Below are 17,311 nucleotides of genomic sequence, written 5' to 3' on the forward strand. Positions count from 1 at the left end.
TTTGTTAGGGGAAGGGGCCAGCTGAGAATAGCCCTGGCTGGACACACACCCCTCTCCTGCGGCTCACAGGGGAAACCCATTTCTTCACATGAAACCAGAACAAGTCATGCGTTGCGGGCTGAGACTTGTAGCTGACAGCAGCTATTCTTGGATATCCTGAGCCCCTGCGGTTGCCACGGACCCTGAGTTATGAAACACTTAGTGTGAAAGCATCACTATGCTTAAAAATTTCCTTCCTCACTCCCAGATTCCATTTCCCCATCCATCAGGGCTGCCTATAAAGAGCTGGGGAGATGGCCTCTCACTAAAGAAGGACGCAGGCAGCAGCGGGCGCCCAGTCCCACACTCAAGGCCACACTCCGTCTGTTCAGCATCATGAAGGTGCCCGCAGCTGCCCTCGCCGTCCTCCTCTGCCCCATGGCCCTCTGCAGCCAGGTCTTCTCGGCACCACGTGAGTCTGTGCAGTCGTGGCAGGGGTCCCCACGCCAAACTTTACTTGGACTTGAGAGCCCCCAAGAGAAAATAAAGATCTTCTTAAAGGGTTATGAAACATTTTGGCCTTTCTCTTCAAGATTTTTATTTTTATCTTTATAAAGGGGTCCTCAGATCTGGAGCCAGGGTTGGGGAGGTACAGTCCCATTTTACAGATGGCAAAATGGGGATCTAAACAAATGAGTTGGCAAGAGGCAGAATCCAAATCTGGTTACCGCCCCGTGGTGTCAGTCTTCCAGTAACTCACCCTAGGTCCCCCCAAGAGTTTGTCCCTTGGATGTCTTATGAGAGCTGTCTAAGGTATTTCTTTTGCTGGGGTGTGACTTCTTGAACCAGAAACAATTTCCTGAAGGGCGATGTGATAAGAACAGTCTGTTTGGATGTCTGGAGCACACAGAGAAAGAGAGAGCCCACAGTGAGGAGTCAAAAATAAAGAAGGATGCAGACAGAAACAAGGACAGAGACGGGGATATTTCTAGGCAAAAATGCCCAGCGCCTTCCAGTGACCTGTCGCCCAGTTTGTGCCCTAAGCCAGGCTGTCTCTCTCCTTCCGAGTCTTCCTCATCCCCTTCCGAACTATGACTCAGCCTCATTCTGTCCCCTCCTCCACAGTTGAGGCTGACACCCTAACGGCCTGTTGCTTCTCCTACACCGCCTGGCAGCTTCCTCGCAAATTCGTAGCTGCCTATTTTGAGACCAGCAGCCAGTGCTCCAAGCCCGGTGTCATGTAAGTGCCAGTCTTCCTGCCCACCTCTGGGGAGATGGGATGTTGGATGGGAGTCAGCACCCAAGGGCACAGAGAGGCCTGGGGCGCCATCCTGGCAAGCCCAGCCCTCCGGGGCCTATCAAGTATACAGGACCCAGGTCTCTGAGCTGTGACCCGACCTGGCCGGGCTTGCAGAGTCAGGGGGTGCTAGGCCAGCCCAGAGGGAGGGAGGGAGGGGAAGAAGGAGGTTGAATCCTCTGCATCCTCTGAGGGGCCCCTTGAGTCAGGGAGAGCGTCTCTCTGGACTGAGGTAGACAGAGGGTCCCCGAGGGAGTGGCAGGCCCTGGGCCTCCCAGGAGAGAGGGGTGGAGGGGCCACAGGGAGCCCAGGATCCCCCTGCTGGATTCCTCAGTGTGTAATCCTTTTGTCCTCCTCCAAAGCTTCCAAACCAAAAGAGGCCGGCAGCTCTGTGCCAACCCCAGTGAGGACTGGGTCCAGGAATACATCACCGACCTGGAGCTGAATGCCTGAGTGGCCTGGAAGCTTTGAGGAACCCAGTGACCTCAGTGGCCCGACTGGGCAGCAGGGGTCTGAGCCTTGCAAATACCCCTGTCACCTCCACAGCTACCTCTCCTGTGCGCTGGTTGTTTCCAAACAGCAACACTCCGGGACTCGTTCCTAACTTAGATTGCAACTTATTTACATATAATATTAATATTTAATTTTTGTAAATTAATTTCAATGTCCCACTGTGTCTAGGACTGTGTGCTCCAAGAGGTCCCAAGACACCTTTTCACAGACCTTCCCCTCCCCATTCGCTTGCACTCTGGTGACAATTGACTGTCGGCAGCTTGTTCTATGCAGAGATGGTGCCAATGCCACCAGACTGACAATTGTGTATTGGATGTTTCCATTCAGTGCTGTGTTCAGCAAAGCGAAATAATAAAGATGCTCTTTAGAAAAGTAAACTGGCATTGAGTTTGGTTTTGTTTATCTGGCAAATCAGAATCACTGGTTGACTTTCTCGGAAAGACAAATATACGATATCGCTTCTATGTGGAATCTAGAAAAATGGTACAAATGAACCTATTTACAAAACAGAAATTGAGTCACAGATATAGAAAACAAACTTATGGTTACCAATGGGGAAGAGGGGGATAAATTGGGAGATTGGGATTGACAGATACACACTACTATATATAAAAGATAACTAATAAGAACCTACTGTATAGCACAGGGAACTCTATTTGGTGCTCTGTAATGACCTATATGGGAATGGAGTCTAGAAGAGAGTGGATATGTGTATATGTATGGCTGATTCACTTTGTCATACAGCAGAAACTAACACAACATTGTGAATCAACTATACTCCAATAAAAAAATTAATTAAAAAAAAGAATCACAGGTTGAAAGGAATAGTAGGTTAAAGAATAGGAAGATGGGAAATGGAGGGAAATTGGGAGAGATGGAAGGGAGCTACCACAGAGCTACTCTGCTTTACACTTGTGAATGAAAAATGTTGCCTGCTGTATCAGTAAACAAAGAATGTTGCAGCCATCAAGCCATCACCTTTACCGCTGCCCCGGGAGGTAAGCCCTGAGGGAATTCAGGATAGAAACAGGTTGCCCACCATCTAGCAGTCAGCTGCTGCTGCCACCCCCAATGGTGCATCCTGAGGAGACTCAGGATGAGAAATCACAGGATACTGGCCCCAGATAGCTGAGGTTCATATCAAAAGAATGATTTCAGTGAGCCCAGGCTCCTGCATCTTCCCATACATACAAAAGCACTAAATTCCCTGAGATAGCTGGTTTTCTTTAAGTAACAGTAATCTTTTGATGTTCCGACTACCTGGTCTTTGCTGCAAAAACTCCTATATATCCCGGCTCCCCCCTTGCCTCTTCAGAGCAGTCCCTCAGAGTTCTCTGAGGTGCTGGGTCCCGGGCTTAAGTACTCAGTTTTGTCCATCAGTAAAACTTAACTCTTGGGCTTCCCTGGTGGCACAGTGGTTGAGAGTCTGCCTGCCAATGCAGGGGACACGGGTTCGAGCCCTGGTCTGGGAAGATCCCACATGCCGCGGAGCGACTGGGCCCGTGAGCCACAACTACTGAGCCTGCGCGTCTGGAGCCTGTGCTCCGCAACAAGAGAGGCAGCGACAGCGAGAGGCCTGCGCACCGTGATGAAGAGTGGCCCCCGCTCGCCGCAACTAGAGAAAGCCGTCGCACAGAAACGAAGACCCAACACAGCCATAAATAAATAAATTTTAAAAACAAAATTAAAATAAATAAATAAATAAATAAATAAATAAATAAATAAATAAAAACCCTTAACTCTTAACTTTTAGGTTGTGCATTTTTTTCAGTCAACACACTGGAGCCACATTTCCAGAACATTTAAATTATGACTATTTTATGAATCAAATCATAATGTACATGAATGGATACCATTAAGAAGAGTATTCATAGTACATATTTACGATAAATCAAACTTTCTGAATAATGATTACTAACATATTTGAGACTTACTCCAGGCTGAGTGCTTTTTCTGCAGTGTTCATTTGCTCCTCACAATGAAATAGTATAGTTTAAGTACTATTAATATTCTCATTTGACAAAAGAGTAAACTGGGGCTGGGGCTCAGAGAGGTTAAGCAAATTGGCCAAGATCACACAGCAAGTAAGCAGCACAATTGAGTTCCAAAACTAGATTTTGATGTAACTACAGACTTTGCTCTTAACCAGTAACCAAGTTATTTCCCAAAATGTAATCCACCTGTACTCAAATTACAAGCAATGATTGAAGTTTAAGCCACTCACATCAGAATTTTTAGGTGTGGACCTGGGAATTGATATTTCTACCAAGCTTCAGGTGTTCCACATGCATGTTAACAGCTGAGAACCACTGAAAGAGTCAATAGAATTCACTGCTCTTTTCCAAATGCAGTGCATATCTGCATATGGTAACAGGTATATTGTACATTATATTCCTAGAATCCATGCTCCACAAAATACATGGCTAATGTTAGAGAAGGAAAAGATAACCAGCCTACACGTGGAGCAGGATTCTGTTTATAGGTTTACTGTGACAACTCAGTTATTTAATAGATAGGTTGCCTGAGTTATAGTTATAACTTTAAGAAGTGTACACTGAGCTAGGGTCCTTTTGGCAGAAGGAGGAGAAATTCAAAAGACTTGTGTGAAAACCAAACATGTATTAATTTTTATGACCCACAATTGTTTCACGTTGTTTAAAATAATCTAATTTTTGTACCCCAAATTAGTTTAGAATTGTAGTGATCAAACTTTTAGAGTACAATTCAACACTACTGTTAAGCAAACATTAAAATGCCCATACTATCGGACCAAGATACCATTTGCCCTGATTCCATTTCTAGGAGTCTGTTTTGTAGCAACACTGCCAGAGGACAAGACTATAGACACGAAGATATTCTTTTTTTTTTTTTTTTTACATCTTTATTGGAGTATAATTGCTTTGCAATGCTGTGTTAGTTTCTGCTGTATAACAAAGTGAATCAGCTATATGTATACACATATCCCCATATCCCCTCCCTCTTGCGTCTCCCTCCTACCCTCCCTATCCCACCCCTCTAGGTGGTCACAAAGCACCGAGCTGATCTCCCTGTGCTATGCAGCTGCTTCCCACTAGCTATCTATTTTACATTTGGTAGCGTATATATGTCAGTGCTACTCTCTCACTTTGTCCCAGCTTCCCCTTCCCCCTCCCCGTGTCCTCAAGTGCATTCTCTATGTCTTTGTCTTTATTCCTGTCCTGCCCATAGGTTCATCAGACACAAAGATATTCTTTGCAGCACGGTTTGTAAACAGCAAACAAATGGAAACAACCATTTAAACCAGTAGAAGATTACATCAGAAGAGAAATGAGATGCCCACCAATGGACTATTCTGTGGTTAGTAAAAAGGATAACACACATCTATACCTATGGAAAGTGTCCATAATATTAGGTGCAAAAGGTATATCTGTTTACATCTAGTATATGCATAGATACTCTACATATATGCTACAGAACTATATGTATTGAACGATATTATTTTTGCTTTTATTTAAAAAAACCATATATACATATATATTTACAAAGGCACATATGTGGAAAGATACATATCAAATAGCTAACTATGGTTTCTTAGAGGAAATGGGATTTTTATCCTTTTTTTTTTAAAGGAATGGGGATTCTTCCTTTTTATTTTCTGTACTTTTTATTTGATTTATTTTTCAATGAGCATGTATTGCTCACCTCTCCAGTCTCATCTTACCTACCTTTTGACAGGTGATATTCCATCCATCAAAACTACATTCTGGTTGGGATTCGGAGTTGACACAAAGAAAAGAGAGCTCAGCTTAGCTCACAGTCTGGATGCCGTAATGGCTTTTATATAATGAGGACAATGCAAGGAACATGTCCTTTCGCCCAAGGCTTTCATATCACCCACACATGCACACACACACAGCTCCTCCTAGAAAACATTTTATAATCCCCTTCCTTTAAGAGGGCCCCATTCCCCTAACACCATTACCACCCACACCATGACAAGTACGAAGATTCTATCAGGAGAATGAGAGGAACAAACCTTGTCCCCAAAGAAGCAGTGAAGCTGTCATCACTTCTTCTCTATTGGCTTCCAGCATCTAGGGACAAACAAAATCGGCTCATTTATGCTGAACTGCTTCTCAAGGTCCAGCAGCCCAAAGGCAAATGAAAGCTAACCCGTGCTCAATCACTCAATGCAAGTGTTGTGAACAAAAAATGTAAATAGAATAAAGACCCCTGTGAGGGAACGGGGAGCATGGGAATTGCACTATTAACCAATGTATAGGGCATTTCAGAGTCCGAGACTTGACTGAAATGCTTAGTCAGCCTCTCGGGTTGACCTCCCTGGGGGTTGACCTCCCTGGGGATTGTCCTCTGTGGACACACATGTGTGCCAGCGAGGAGCCCTTTTCGGGAGCTGCCAACTTCTTATCCCTGTGAGTTAGGAGCCTGGAGTTTGCCTTAGGTGTTGGGCAGCTAACTTTGGCTGTGCTGCGCTGCATGCGGGATCTTAGTTCCCCGACCAGGGATCGAACCCGTGCCCCTTGCATTGGGAGAGAGGGGTCCTAACCATTGGACCGCCAGGGAAGTCCCTCAAGTAATGCCCATCTAATGACAGCAGGCTTCTGATCTATTCCATGAGCTCAATAACCCAAAAGGGAGAGCTTGCCTAGCCATATACCTTGCATTTTACCTGGTGTTGGGAATGTGTTTCCTAGCATGGGCCTCAATACTACAGTCAACCCTACACCCCTACCTCTAGCCACGTGGTGGGAGACCTCTGCCTCCATTCTGGCCCCTGCAGAGATGGGGCAACATGCAAAAGTGATGAATATTTGATGCCTAAAGCCACGCCTTCCCTGTGCCTTTACAAGGAGCTGACTGTCCACTTCAAATAAGGAAGACAAATATTTCACAGGAGAGGGTGGGGAGAGGGACTTAGGACCTATAGTCAGAGCTCAGGTTTCTCTCCTGTTAAGTCTCTCACCTCCCTGCCTCTATTCACATTAACTTTATTTTATTTTATTTTATTTTTTTATCTTTATCATTTTTTTAACATCTTTATTGGAGTATAATTGCTTTACAATGGTGTGTTAGTTTCTGCTTTATAACAAAGTGAATCAGTTATACATATACATATGTTCCCATATCTCTGCCCTCTTGCGTCTCCCTCCCTCCCACCCTCCCTATCCCACCCCTCTAGGTGGTCACAAAGCACCAAGCTGATCTCCCTGTGCTATGCAGTTGCTTCCCACTAGCTATCTATTTTATGTTTGGTAGTGTATATATGTCCATGCCACTCTCTCACTTTGTCACAGCTTACCCTTCCCCCTCCCCATATCCTCAAGTCCATTCTCTAGTAGGTCTGTGTCTTTATTCCCGTCTTGCCCCTAGGTTCTTCATGACCTTCTTTTTTTTTTTTCTTAGATTCCATATATATGTGTTAGCATACGGTATTTGTTTTTCTCTTTCTGACTTACTTCACTCTGTATGACAGACTCTAGGTCCAACCACCTCACTACAAATATCTCAATTTCATTTCTCTTTATGGCTGAGTAATATTCCATTGTATATATGTGCCACATCTTCTTTATCTATTCATCTGTTGATGGACACTTAGGTTGCTTCCATGTCCTGGCTTTTGTAAATAGAGCTGCAATGAACATTGTGGTACATGACTCTTTTTGAATTATGGTTTTCTCAGGGTATATGTCCAGTAGTGAGATTGCTGGGTCGTAAGGTAGTTCTATTTTTAGTTTTTTAAGGAACCTCCATACTGTTCTCCATAGTGGCTGTATCAAGTGGGGTTTATCCCAGGAATGCAAGGATTCTTCAATATACGCAAATCAATCAATGTGATAAACCATATTAACAAATTGAAGGAGAAAAACCATATGATCATCTCAATCGATGCAGAGAAAGCTTTCGACAAAATTCAACACCCATTTATGATAAAAAAAAACCCTGCAGAAAGTAGGCATAGAGGGAACTTTCCTCAACATAATAAAGGCCATGTATGACAAACCCACAGCCAACATCGTCCTCAATGGTGAAAAACTGAAACCATTTCCACTAAGATCAGGAACAAGACAAGGTTGCCCACTCTCACCACTATTATTCAACACATTAACTTTAGATTAAAATAGAAATATCTGCATTTACAGCCCTTCGAGACTCCAGATTACTGACAACAGTTGACAGGCTGGAAAGGCCTTTCTTAGCAAAGCTGAATTGTTTTCCTTTTTCGATGTCAGATAAGCCCATTTCAAAGTAGCCTGAGCTCTTTCTTAAAGAATTTTACTTAAAGGAAATTAAAAAAAGATTTTTACTGAGATGCAATAGACTACAGGTCAACCAGCACCAGCAGTACCATGTGAGAGCGGTTCTCAAAAGGCCCTGCCCAGACCACAGCAGGAGCACCTGGGAACCATTAGAAATGCAAACTCTAAGCAAACACCCCCCACCCCCCCACCCCCCGGCTTCCCCCTTTAGGGGTTGGTGCCCAGCAATCTGTGTCTAACAAGCCTCCAGGTAATTCCCACACACACCAAACCATTTCCACTTAACAAAGTCCTCACCAAACTCCCTGCTTTTTCAATTCAGCTAATCCCATGCTTCAGTCACGAGCTGTTAACTTTTAACAGACTCTGTATCTCTGCACAGATACAGGACTCTGTATTTCTCAGGATAGTAGTAGTTGCAAGAAGGAAAACAAACAAGCAAACCTACCTCAAAGAGACTGGAATAAATGAACCCTGTGGTTCCAAGATCAGAGGGTACAGGGAGGCTCTGGCTCCAGGAAAGGCTGGATGCAGCAGCCCTGTGATGCCCTGCAGGTCCCGTTTTCTCTTTCTGACCTCCCTTCCATGTACGAGTCCCAGGATAGCTGCCGGCACCTTCCAGTGTCACATGAATTCTTGTTCATTTTCTTCAGGGAAGAGAGACGCTGTGTCTCCCTTGGAAAAAAAAAATCACTAGGTTCTTTCAGATTTGACTGACAGGTCAGAAATCCAATTCCTAACCAATCACTGTGGCTAAGGGGATGGGTTTCATTGATTTGCTTAAGCTAATCAAGGCACATACCTGGATCGTGGTTGGATGAATTTCACAGAAATCTGAGAATTATGAGCAAGAGTGGCTTCCCAAAGGAACTGTGGGTTTCTGGTATCAAGAAGGATGTAGAGTAGGTGCTGGTCAGGAAAAACATGTTCTCACTATGTGTTTGTCTTTTTCCTGTAGATTTTTTTCTTGAGTTAACAACACTAACACTTTGGGTGTGATACACATTTCTTCTCCTTTGCTCTCTAGATTAGAAACTTTCAGTCTTCTCCCTTCCTGAATGACTTTATTTTTAAGAAGATGCTGATTTGTGTATTTCCTGTTGTCCTATAAATGACTATTGCCCAAATCTGAGGCAAAAGAGACATTAAGCTCTTCACAGTGGCAAAGTCACCACCAGAAAATAGGGCTACATGTTCATCCCAGGACACACTAAGTGGGGTAGAACTGGTCCTGCCACAAACACTACCCACCCTGCTTCATAAAAGCAGAAGACGGGGGAAAGAGGAAAATGAGAGAACTCTCAGAATAATGAATCATCATTACTGAAATTGCCCATATTGAGGAAGAGAGGAGAATCCTTTACTATTAGACAGACTAAGGGGTAGATGGCAGGGGACACATCATACTTGCTGCTTCTGTTCTCCCTCTTTCCTGGGAACAGCATCCACAAAAAATATTATACAGAATTGACCACATCCCCAGACATGGGGTGGGTCCTGATTAAAATAAGCCTATTTGCATCTTGGGTTTTTTTTTTTTTAACTTATCATTAGAACTTAAGCATTTCCCATGTCATTGTATTGTTTATAAAGGCTCCCTAATAGCCAACCAAGTGAAGATACCATAATTTTCTTTGCCATTTCCATATTGTAGACGATTTAAATTGGGTCCAATTTTAAATTGTTATGAATATGCTGGGGACCAAATACTCTTATGCATAAACTTTCTTCCATATTTGAATGTATTTATATAGGAAATAGATTCCTAGACACGGATTATCTTGGTCAAAGGCTAAGATCATTTTAAGGTTCCTTATGTATGTTACCACCATATCTAACATGTCTTTTTTTTTTTTGGGCTGCATTCGGTCTTCGTTGCTGCACATGGGCTTTCTCTAGTTGCATCGAGCGGGGTCTACTCTTCGTTGCGGTGCGCGCACTTCTCATTGAGGTGGCTTCTCTTTGTTGTGGAGCACGGGCTCTAGGTGCACGGGCTTCAGTAGTTGTGGCGCACGGGCTTAGTTGCTCCCCGGCATGTGGGATCTTCCCAGACCAGGGCTCGAACCCGTGTCCCCTGCATTGGCAGGTGGGTTCTTAACCACTGTGCCACCAGGGAAGTCCACCTAACATGTCTTTATCCTCTTTGCTTTGTGTGTATTGAGAGCCCTTGACGAATCTCTCTTGAATGAGTGAGTGTCTGAAAAGCAGCCTGCCCTCTCATCACTCCTGAAGCCCAGGCTTTGCTAATACAACTCTGTCTACCTGGGTGTGGTTGAAATTGGGTTGTGCTTCTCAGGACTCATGGCATCATCGCAAATGGCACATCTATGCAGTTAGAACAGCTGTGGAATAACGGAATTTTCTGCTGGGGGAAATTATGACTATAGGGCTCTAATGAGAAAGAACCAAGTAAGTGTGGTCCCCCGATGACACCAACATCTCACCTCCTCTCGCCGTGGAAACCACTTCCCCATAAACAGCCCCAGTTAAGTGAGCACTTGAACTATTCTTGCAAATACCCTGAGCCCTGTGGTTACCCAAGACCCCTCTTGCATATACAAGTCAACAAGGCACAACTGTGCTTAAAAACTTCCTCTCTCATCACCCCGAGTTTCTATCTCCCAATAGTCCACGACTTAGGTCTTAAGAGTAGGGGACATTAACACACCATTGTAAAGCAATTATACTCCAATAAAGATGTTAAAAAGAAAAAAAAAAAGAGTAGGGGACATTGCTTGGACCCCAGAAGGAGGCTGGCAACAGCGAGTTGTTCTGGCCCACACTCTTGAGCCCTTACTGCCCTCCTCACCATGGCTCTCTGTTCCCAGGCCTCCTCTCACAAGTGTCCTCCTGCTGACATTTTCTGTTGTCCCCCCACTTTCTGGCTCAGGTCAGACCACATCACTAAAGCCCTATGTACAGAGGTACCAAGTGAAATACAGGACTTCCCAAGGGGTTTGCAAAAATGCCCTGGGCTGGGGCTTCCCTGGTGGCGCAGTGGTTGAGAATCTGCCTGCCAATGCAGGGGACACAGGTTCGAGCCCTGGTCTGGGAAGATTCCACATGCCACGGAACAACTAAGGCCGTGAGCCGCAACTACTGAGCCTACGTGTCTGGAGCCTGTGCTCCGCAACAAGAGAGGTCGCGATAGTGAGAGGCCCGTGCACCACGATGAAGAGTGGCCCCCACTCACCGCAACTGGAGAAAGCCCTCGCACAGAAACGAAGACCCAACACAGCCAAAAATGAATATAAATAAATAAATACATTTATTTTTAAAAAACCAATGATCCAAAATCTATGGGATGCAGCAAAAGCAGTTCTAAGAGGGAAGTTTATAGCAATACAAGTTTACCTCAGGAAACAAAAAATACCTCAAATAAACAACCTAACCTTACACCTAAAGGAACTAGAAAAAGAAGAACAAATAAAACCTAAAGTTAGTAGAAGGAAAGAAATCATAAAGATCAGAACAGAAATAAATGGAATAGAGACTAAGAAAACAATAAAAAGGATCAATGAAACTAAGACCTGATTCTTTGAAAAGATAAACAAAATCGACAATTTTTTAGACAGACTCATCAAGAAAAAAAGAGAGGGCTCAAATTAATAAAATCAGAAATGAAAAAAGAGAAGTTATAACTGACACCACAGAATTAATTAGAAAGGATCATACGAGACTACTACAAACAATTAGATGCCAAATAAAATGGACAACCTGGAAGAAATGAACAAATTCCTAGAAATCTACAATTTCCCAAGACTAAACCAGGAAGAAATAGAAACTATGAACAGACAAATTACTGGTAATGAAATTGAATTGGTAATAAAATAAATTCCCAATAAACAAAAGTCCAGGACCAGATGGCTTCACAGGTGAATTCTACCAAACATTTAGAGAAGAGTTAACATCTATCCTTCTCAAACGATTCCAAAAATTGCAGAGGAAGAGATGCTTCTGAACTCATTCTATGAGACCAGCATCACCCTGACACCAAAAGCAGACAAAGATATCACAGAGAAAGAAAATTACAGGCCAATATCACTGATGAACACAGATGCAAGAATCCTCAACAAAATATTAGCAAACCAAATCCAACAATACATTAAAAGGGTGAAACATTATGATCAAGATGGATTTATCCCAGGGATGCAAGAGTGGTTCAATATTTGCAAATTAATCAAAGTGAATCAACACCACATTAATAAATTGAAGAATAACAGATGCAGAAACAGCTCCTGACAAAATTAAACATCCATTTGTGATAAAACCTCTCCAAAAAGTGGGCATAGAGGGAACATACTTCAACATAATAAAGGCCATATATGACAAACCCACAGCTAACATCATACTCAATGGTGAAAAGCTGAAAGCGTTTCTTCTAAGGTCAGGAACAAGACTAGGATGCCCACTCTCCCCACTTTTATTCAGCATAGTATTGGGAGTCCTAGCCACAGCAATCAGACAAGAAAAAGAAATAAAAGGAATCCAAATTGGAAAGGAAGAAGTAAAACTATCACTATTTGCAGATGACATGATATTATACATAAAAAATCTCAGACACCATGAAAAAACTACTAGAGTTCATCAGTGAATTTGGTAAAGTTGCAGGATACAAAATTAATATACAGAAATCTGTTGCATTTCTATACAGTAATAATAAACTGTCAGAGAGAGAAATTAAGGAAACAATTCCATTTACAATTGCATCAAAAAGAATAAAATACCTAGGAATAAACCTACCTAAGAAGGTAAAAGACCTGTATTCAGAAAACTATAAGACACTAATGAAAGAAACTGAAGAAGACACAAACAGATGGAAAGATACCATGTTCATGGATTGGAAGAATTAATATTGTTAAAATGATCATACTACCCAAGGCAATATAAAGATTTAATGCAATCCCTATGAAAATACCAATGACAATTTTAACAGAAATAGAACAAATAATTTTAAAATTTATATGGAAACAATAAAGTCCCCGAATAGCCAAAGGAATCTTGAGAAAGAACAGAGCTGGAGGAATCACGCTCCCTGACTTCAGACTATACTACAATCTTACAATAATCAAAACAATATGATACTGGCCAAAAACAGACACAAAGATCAATGGAACAGAATAGAGAGCTCAGAAGTAAACCGATACACTTATAGTCAATTAATCTGCAACAAAGGAGGCAAGAGTATACAATGGAGAAAAGACTGTCTCTTCAATAAGTGGTGCTATGGAAACTGGACAGCTACATGTAAAAGAATGAAATTAGAACATTTTTTCACACCATGTACAAAAATAAACTCAAAATGGATTAAAGACCTAAATGTAAGACTGGAAACCATAAAACTACTAGAAGAGAACAAAGGCAGAACACTCTTTGACATAAATCATAATATTTTTTTTGGATCTGTCTCCTAAGGCAAAGGAAACAAAAGCAAAAATAAACAAATGGGACCTGATTAAACTTAAAAGTCTTTGCACAGCAAAGGAAACCATCAACAGAATGAAAAGACAACCCACTGAATGGGAGAAAATATTTGCAAATGATATGACTCATAAAGAGCTAATATCCAAAATATATAAACAGCCCATACAATTCAACAACAACAATGAAAAAACAAAAAACCCAATTTAAAAATGTGCAGAAAGCCTGAAGAGAACTTTTTCCAAAGAAGGCATCAGATGGTCAACAGGAACGTAAAAAATTGCTCAACATTTTTAATCAACAGGAATGCAAGTCAAAACCACAATGAGTTATCAGTTCACACTGGTCAGAATGGCTATCTTCAAAAACACTGCAAATAACAAATGTTGGCAAGGATGTGGAGAAAAAGAAACCCTTGTATACTGTTGGTGGGAATGTAAATTGATGCAGTCACTGTGGAAAATAGTATGGAGTTTCCTCAAAAACAAAATTAGAACTACCATATGATCCAACAATTCCACTCTTGAGTGTATATCAGGAAAAAGAGAAAATACTAATTCGAAAAGATACATGCACCCCAATGTTCATAGCAGCATTATTTACAATTGCCAAGGTATGGAAGCAACCTAAGTGTCCATCAATAGATGAAGGGATAAGAAGATGTGGTTTTATATATACAATGGAATATTACTCAGCCATTAAAAAGAATGAAATGTTGCCACTTGCAACAACATGGATGAACTTGGAGGGCATTACGCTTAGTGAAAGAAGTCAGAGAGAGAAAGACAAATACTGTATGTTATCACTTATATGTGGAATCTAAAAAATAAAACAAACTAGTGAATATTACAGAAAGGAAACAGACTCACAGATACAGAGAACTAACTAGTGGTTACCAGTGGGGAGAGGGAACAGAAGAGGGGCAAGATGCAGTAGAGAATTAAGAGGTACAAACTACTATATGTAAAGTAAATAAGCTACAAGGTATATACAGCACAGGGAATACAACCAATATTTTATACTAACTATAGATGGAGTGTAATCTATAAAAATTTTGTATCACTATGTTGTACACCTGAAACTAATATAATATTGTAAATATACCTCAGTTTTAAAAAAATGTGCCACATGGGAGGAGGGTAGAAGAGTCTGAGCTGTGGTCTGGCCATTAACCCCACCCCCAGGGTGACCACCCACAGTCAGGAGGGAACTCACAAACCGGGAGCTTCTCCCTGAGGAGCAAAGGGTCTGTAACCCATCAACTTTTCAGGCACCCCAACTTTTAAGACCTGCAACAGAGAGGTGATCCCCCCCCAAAGATCGGGCTTTGAAAACCAATGGGACTCGTGTCCACGAGATCCAAAGAGCTGTAGCAAACTGAGAAACCCGTCTTAAGGGGCTCATGCTGCAGACTCACTCGCCCCAGGACCCAGCGCAGAAGCAGCCATTTGAAAAGCACCAGACTTGATGCCAAAAAGACGCATTTGCTAAACTTAAAGCACTGGCCTGAGGGGCCGGCCACTGGGATAATCTCCAGGATGGAGGTATGGTAGAACCATTTTTGCTCTCTCTCTGTGCTCTACTAAAACCAGCAGTTATTGTTTTTTCTTTTTTTTTCTTCTCAGCATAAGGCATCTTTACCCTCCCACCAGTGGACACCATCTTTGTGCTCACCCCCTGCCACACTCCACAGCACTGGTATCTCCTGGACAAGGGCTTTTACACATTCCTGGTGACCATGTTTTTCCATCTGGTGTCCAGGCTTTGTGGCTGCTGCCAGGCGATGCCCTGTGAACCTCTGACTTTAGTGGCCACAGGGGTTTGCAGTCCTGGGTTCCTCAAGACTGTAACAATCATGGAAAACAGGCTACCAGCCTCAGGGCACAGCACAAGTAACAGGTTGAAACACACCCCAGCTCTCTGTAAAAGAGGCCTGTTTGCTTGTCCTTGTGCCCCAGCTTGAGAGCCAGGCTTCAGGTCTGTCACACATCTAGAGGCTACATACTCCTGAGAGTTAAAAATGAAAGGCGATTTTGGGACTTGTTTGGTGGTCCAGTGGTTAAAGACTCTGCACTTCCAATGCAGGGGGCATGGGTTTGATCCCTGGTCAGGGAACTAAGATCCTGCATGCTGCCCCACACAGCCAGAAAAAAAAAAAAATTCCAGCCTGTTTTTGTAAATAAAGTTTTAGGGGAACACAGCCATGCCCATTCCATGATATACGGTCTGCGGCTGCTTTCCCACTACTGTGGCAGAGTTGAATAATTGCCACTGAGTCTGTGTGCCTGCAAAGCCCAAAACATTTACTACCTGACCCTTTATGGAAAAGTTTTCTGAGTCCTGGCCTAGATTATGTTTTAAGTGCAAGAAAGTTAGATTAAGTCAGAGACTCTGTTGTAAAATTCAAGAGGGAGAAATTCCACATGCTTATGAGAAATGCAAATGTATGTTAATTTTTTGTTAAGCCCTACTTACTTTGTTTTGTTTTAAACTCTTTATTTTTTAGTATCACAAAGTGGAATTTTGATAGGGTTTTTGAGGAGTAATGACACAGTTTCTAGCAAATTTTTAAATGCACGCATTCTTCAATCTATCTTATTTTGAGGAATCTATTTTGAGAAACACTATCTAAAGACATAAAGGTATAGGCATACAGATGTTCTTTGCAGCCCTGTTTGCGAAAGCAATGAAAGAGAAACAAATTCATCAAAAACGGAATAGCTTAAAGCATCATAGTACAGCCACATAATAAATGTGAAACCACTGAAAATGATGAAGTAGATATAAATGTACTGAGATGAAAACGTATCCATGACATTAATTTAAAGCTAAGTATATAAAATATACCTTTCATATGTGTATCTGTAAATATACAAATATCTATGTTATAACATAATTGTTTCAGAACTACATGTAATAATGCTTGCTCTGGTAAAAGCTCTATATATCTACAGAAACATAAGAAGGACATGTGATGTGATACCTCTCAACCTGTTAAATGTGATTTCCTCTGGGAAACACAATTTTTAAGAAATGGAGAGCTCCACTTTTCATTTTCCACTCTTTGTCCTTTGATTTTCATACATATGAGTATGTGAAATTTTTCATTTAAAAGACAAGATTTTTTAAGTTGGGGTCTTCCTCCAAAAACTTGCCCCTTCTTAGCTCTCCTTGTCCTCATCTCATCCTCCCACAGCCCACCCCCAGCTATATGTGGTATTCCAGATATCTGAATCCCTTGCTCAAGATCTAGATCCACCGTTGAAGGGATGAGCCTTTGAGACTTCAATGTGGCTCAGAAAACTTTGGAATGTTGGTTAATGTCATGCTGTCCATTGTATCAAGAGATCAAGGTAACAAACATATCCTGTCTAGCTCCAAGGGGTACATTTTGACTCAGGATTCCCTCTTTTTCTCTGTCTCTGTCTCTCTCTCTCCACACACACAGACTCACACACACACACACGCACATACCTGCACACAGAGCTTCTCCCATGCAACATTTTATAATCCCTTCCCATTCTGAGATATTCTCCCTTCTGCCCAACAACATAGCAAACCACCCATGACAAGTGATATTAGGAGTGATCACAGGGGGAAAGGAACCTCTGCTCTTGGTGAAGCCACGGAGTCTCCTCCTTGCTTCTGTGGACGCTGGACATCTGACGACTTACACAATTGGCCTATGAGCATTGAAATGTTTCCCAGTAGATCTAGGGTTTAGTCCACATCTCGACAGCATGAATATTGCATGAATACCTCATATGTAGGATGAGTACTAAACTGACATTCATCTTATAGTAATAAGGGGGGAAGGAAAAGAAAAAGCAAAATACTCTCATAG

The 17,311-nt window shown here is 42.2% G+C and overlaps 1 protein-coding gene across 1 annotated transcript; it reads left to right on the forward strand.

Moving 5' to 3' along the window:
* The first annotated feature begins 375 nt into the window (after positions 1-375).
* LOC137754645 (C-C motif chemokine 3-like) lies at positions 376-1,736 on the forward strand. Its single transcript, XM_068530454.1, has 3 exons — positions 376-451; positions 1,105-1,219; positions 1,639-1,736. The coding sequence occupies exons 1-3, from the start codon at positions 376-378 to the stop codon at positions 1,727-1,729; spliced, it is 282 nt and encodes a 93-aa protein (XP_068386555.1). The 3' UTR covers positions 1,730-1,736.
* The last annotated feature ends 15,575 nt before the right edge of the window (positions 1,737-17,311 follow it).

The sequence above is a fragment of the Eschrichtius robustus genome, chromosome 20, assembly GCF_028021215.1.
Source record: "Eschrichtius robustus isolate mEscRob2 chromosome 20, mEscRob2.pri, whole genome shotgun sequence".
NCBI classification, from domain to species: domain Eukaryota; kingdom Metazoa; phylum Chordata; class Mammalia; order Artiodactyla; family Eschrichtiidae; genus Eschrichtius; species Eschrichtius robustus.